The sequence below is a fragment of the Triticum urartu genome, chromosome 1A, assembly GCF_056163025.1.
Source record: "Triticum urartu cultivar PI428250 chromosome 1A, HENAU_Tu73, whole genome shotgun sequence".
Lineage (NCBI taxonomy): Eukaryota > Viridiplantae > Streptophyta > Magnoliopsida > Poales > Poaceae > Triticum > Triticum urartu.
In genome coordinates this window covers 266,435,822-266,441,105 of record NC_141873.1, presented here as the reverse complement: position 1 = coordinate 266,441,105, position 5,284 = coordinate 266,435,822, and the positions used below count along the sequence as shown (strand labels likewise).

General features: G+C 43.5%; 1 protein-coding gene across 1 annotated transcript; it reads left to right on the top strand.

Annotated features, from left to right (window-relative positions):
* Positions 1-2,787: 2,787 nt before the first annotated feature.
* LOC125506536 (large ribosomal subunit protein uL14) lies at positions 2,788-4,661 on the top strand. Its single transcript, XM_048671334.2, has 4 exons — positions 2,788-2,937; positions 3,039-3,323; positions 4,308-4,349; positions 4,458-4,661. The coding sequence occupies exons 1-4, from the start codon at positions 2,925-2,927 to the stop codon at positions 4,538-4,540; spliced, it is 423 nt and encodes a 140-aa protein (XP_048527291.1). The 5' UTR covers positions 2,788-2,924; the 3' UTR covers positions 4,541-4,661.
* The last annotated feature ends 623 nt before the right edge of the window (positions 4,662-5,284 follow it).

The window sequence follows — 5,284 nt, the reverse complement described above, 5'->3', positions numbered from 1 at the left end:
ACTACATCATCACCGTTCTTTGAACGCTTCCGTGCGCGATCTACAAAGGTATGTAGATGCATCCGATGACTCGTTGCTAGATGAACTCCTAGATGGATCTTGGTGAGACGAGTAGGAAATTTTTTGTTTTCTGCAACGTTCCCCAACACCTACCATGTTACCATTGTTCACAGATTTACAACCCGGGACCCCCTACCCGAGATCAGTGGGTTTTAGCACTGACAATGATCTGCATACTTTCAACCCGGCGATGCTTGCAAAACAAGTTTGGCGACTTATGAATACCCAGATTCTATTTGTGCCTAGATCTTGAAAACAAGGTACTACCCCAAGATTCTCAAAGCAGGACCAATGAATGGATCGTCCTTCGCGTGGCAAAGCCTTGTTGCGGGCATCCAAACATTCAAACGAGGCTACATTTGGCAAATTGGAAATGATGATAGTGTTAATGTTTTTGACGGACCCTCGGGTCCCATCTAGTCCTAGCAGGATTATTATCACTCAACGAGGTCATCAACTATTAACAAAGGTTAGTGAACTCATTAACGTCATTACTGGCGGATGGGATGAGGAGTTGGTTACTACTACCTTTGGTTTTATTGATGCACGAAGGATTATGCAAAACCCACTAATCATAGGTGCCTTTAATTATTTCATTGCATGTAATTCAACACGAAGGGAATCTTCTCCATCTGCACAACCTACCATTTAGAATGGAACCACCAATTCGGAGGTAGATCAATATTTGTGGCTGCTCCTAGACCATCTACTATAATCCAATTTGGAAGAGGTGTGGGAATTGAAGATTCCTAGGGAAGTTCAGATTTTTATGTTGGAGGGCTCTTCACGACATCCTTCGATTAAAAAGCATCCTAATTAATCATCATATTGGCTACGAAGGTCATTGTCCCATTTGCAACAAAAGAGCCGAAGATGTCAGACACCTCATGTTCACTTGTGACAGGGATGTTTATCTTTGGGATAAACTAGGACTTGAGAACCTAATTCAAGAAGCTTTAGTTATTGATCTTTCAGGATCGAGTGTCCTTGAACATATTTTCAGATCTCCTTCTGCCTTGATGCATGGTACATAATTAGTGGAGGTTCAAGTCGTAGTTGTAGTAGGCTGCTCGTGTCTTTGGTGGTTGAGGAGGCAAACTACGCATTCAGAGAGGGTGCCACTGTTTGGCCGTTAGCCGGTTTCAGTTTTGGTATAGCTGCAAAATGCAAATCTGAACCGACAAAACATCCAAAGTAGTACCCCTAAATGGTCCAAATCAAATCTTGGCTATGTGAAGCTCAATGTTGATGCATCTTTGTACGTTGATTCAGGCACAGGAGCGGCGACTGCTATCCTTAGAGATGTGAATGGCTCATTCATTGCAGGCAAGTGCGTCTATTACTCATATGCAGCAAATGCAACAACACTGGAAGCTTTAGCCATAAGGGATGGACTATATCTTGCAAATTCTTTTGGAAGTAATAAGGTGCAAGTAGAATCCGATTCGATTGAAGTCACAAAATTTTCCATATCTCGAACCACTTTCACTATTGGATTCCTCGCATCGAGATCTTCAAAATTAGATCTCATGTTGATATGTTGTGACGAACTTTTTTCATGAAAAAAGCTGAACGAAAAAACACACAAGGAACATGTTTTCCCCCTTTCCGAAAGCCGTTTCTGAGAGACACGGTCGTGCCTCTTGCGGAAGCAAATTCGTGCGTCTCGCGGAATCAAAATCGTACTTCTCGCGGAAGGAAATTATGTTTTCGTTTCCGAAAGGCACGGCCGTGCCTCTCGCGAAAGAAAAAAATAATTTTTTTTCGTTTCCAAGAGGCACGGTCGTGCATCCGGCGAAAGCAAATCCATGCCTCTCGCGAAAGCAAAACTATGCCTCTCATGAAAGGAAAAAAACATAGTTTCTTTTTTTGTTTCTGAGAGGCACAACCGTGCCTCTCACGGAAGCAAAAAAATATACTTTTTTCGTTTCCAAGAGGCATGGCCGTGTGTCTCGCGGAAGCAAAAAACCGTGCCTCTCATGAAAGCAAAACCGTGCCTCTTGTGGAAGCAACAAAGAGTTTTTCACGTAATTTTTTTTTGATTTTCTTTTTCGAGAAGCTAAGAAAGACCCGTGGAAAACAAAAAAAAACCCATCTAAAAAGTAGAAAACGCGTGTGAAAAAATATTAAAAAAAATCCGGAGAAAGCAAGCAAAGCGCGACATATGGCGGTGACTGAGAGCGCGCCAAGTGATACATGCTCAGCCCATTCCAATTGAGCTTTGAGGAGGCTCTCGAACGAGCGCTCCTGAATTAGTTGCTCCTCGAAATCACTAAGTGAATACTCTTTTTTTTTAGGAACACTAAGGCCTCCTTTGGTTTAGAGAAATTTCATAGGAATTCTAGAGGATAGGATTTTTATAGGATTTTTTCCTTTAGAGCCCTTTGGTTCATAGGAATGGTTTCTATTCCTACATAGGATTGGTTCCTATTCTCCACATTTCATAGGAAAATAAAAAAGAGCCTAGACTCAATGGAAAAATTCCTTTGGTGTCAACCAAATGACATCTTGTTTCCTATTCCTACTCATAGGATTTAAGATACATGTCATCTCATTTCCTACAAGATTTCTATTCCTATAATAATCCTATCCTATAAACCAAAAGAGGCCTAAGTGAATACTCATACTCTCGTCCACCTGCCCTGCATAAAAGGTTGTGTGTGAAGGTTTTCCGGCCCATTGTTCTCTCATGAGAAAACTCGGCCCAGAAGAGCAACTAGCGAGTGGCCCTAACTCGCTCCCTAGAACCCAAGGACGAGGCCCACCTACCTCACTCAATATAAGCAACCCAAGCCGCGAAACCCTAATCGATACACTTACTCTTCGCGTCGCCGCTCGGAGCAAGCGCCGCAGGGGACGCCGCCATGTCGAAGCGCGGTGCGTGTAGCCGCCTCTCTCCGCCCTCTTCGGAGGCTCCTGCCTCCGTTCGTGTATTTCGTTAATCTAGCCTAACACACACTTGGTGGGAAATTTTGCAGGGAGGGGAGGATCGGCGGGGAACAAGTTCAGGATGTCGCTGGGTCTGCCGGTGGCAGCGACGGTGAACTGCGCCGACAACACGGGCGCCAAGAACCTGTACATCATCTCCGTGAAGGGCATCAAGGGAAGGCTCAACCGCCTGCCGTCGGCCTGCGTCGGCGACATGGTCATGGCCACCGTCAAGAAGGGGAAGCCCGACCTCAGGAAGAAGGTCATGCCGGCGGTCATCGTGCGCCAGCGCAAGCCATGGCGCCGAAAGGACGGTGTCTTCATGTACTTCGAAGGTAACGATGATTCCCAGTGTTGTTTTATGAGATGCTGTGTTAGTTCTGATTAGAAGATCTGGATGCTTGTGATTCCGCATGACTCCCTTAGATCCACGGTAAACAGTACAACGCCGTGAAGAAACACCAGAAACGATGAAAGGTTGTCGAGTCTCTCAAATTTCCAAGGAAATTGTCTTAGAACGCCTTCATACTGCTCATTTCTTTTATGCCGTTGTCACTGTTCTGTATGGAATTAAGGAGTAGTATAATTATAGTGCCCGACGTTTTTGAAGTATGCTGTTGTCAAAATTCCTCCATGTCGAAGTCTAGCATTATTTGATTGAGCCATGTAGCTTTCGTTGCTGCATCAAGGTACTTTGGTGACGATGGGCAATGAGGTCCTTCATCAATATCTGGAGCGAACTTTTAATGTTTGCGTATTCCTTTGTAAACACCACAAAATAGCCTTCTAGGTGTTTCTATTCAAAGAATATAATCATCATCATCGGAATTCCTCCATCTGGAACATGGTCGCATATTCTATGGCCTTATGTTGCAATGGAACTCTGGGAGTTGCATCTCACACCATGATTCCTTCTGCTTGGTTCTTTGTTGCTCTACTGTTGTCTTTTATAAACACTAATAACAGTATGCTGGTTAGTTATGTTCTCTTTATAAGAATTTGTAGTTTGTACGTTGTACTTACTTTACTCCAGTTATGTAATTTGTTTATGCACAAAATTATTTATCTCTAGCAGGGGAGCAGATAGAGTTGTAGCTTCTTTATGCTTTTAGTTCCTTTTGGATGTTCATAGTACTATGAGAAACCAATCACATATTGGTATGTATACTGTGAGATCTTCTCAAGTTGCATGATGTACAACATCTATGTGCATGTCATGTATGTAGCATATTATTAAGTGTATTCCCCTACCATTTCATTTATGTTTTTCTCAAATTACAGAAGCTGTCAACTTAACCGCTATGATACATTGTTTGCAGATAATGCTGGGGTGATTGTGAATCCTAAGGGTGAGATGAAAGGTAAGACTGTACTTTATTGCTGTGACCACCATTGTGCATTCTATACGACCTTGAGAGGCTAGAACTGTGCTGCTCAGGTTTTAACTTGTCATTTGCTCTGTTATGCAGGATCTGCTATCACAGGACCCATTGGTAAGGAGTGTGCTGACCTCTGGCCTAGGATCGCTAGCGCAGCAAATGCCATTGTCTGAGGAGCTTGATTGGGATAATGATATGTTTCCTTAGTTTCAGATTTGTCCTGGATGATGAATGTACCTGAATTATTTGTTTGCCAGATATTTATCCGAATGAGGCTCAACCTCTTAACTCTTTTGTTCTCTGGGTTAAAAGATCTCTTTATCACTTATCAGCTTCTTTGCTATAACTGTTTGTGCACATGCTCCAAAGGTTGTGATATCGACATCATAAGAAATGCTCTTCCCTTTAAACTTGTGATGAAATGATACTCCATGCGTTGCCCAGCTTTCAAATCCATCCATTTGTTAGCATGACAAGATGACAAGAAAATCGTGAGCATGATCACCGTGCATGTGCCCTCTTTCTTGAGGCGGCTTTCAATTCCATCGCTACTTCACGCTCGGTCTGGTGCGCAATGAGCAGATGGTGAGAATGTGCATCATGGTTTGGGACAGCAGGCCCTCCAAACTTAGATATATTGCCACATAGCCATGGGGTTAAGGACACCCCTAATGTCTGTGATGTCCTCCAAAAAAGTGTGGGAAATTCCATGATCCTCGTAGGGGCAACAAACACACTCTGCTTGTTACACAAGAATTGCATGTCAAAGCCAATCCCAAGGACGAGGGGGTTGGTGCACATCTTCCAAATCCATTGGACCCGAAGGATGATCACCTTCTTGGTGAGGTCCGGGATCCCTCCAACTGCTTGAGGACCTCGTTGTTGACCGCAAGAAACATAAGCTGGCTTCCAAGTGG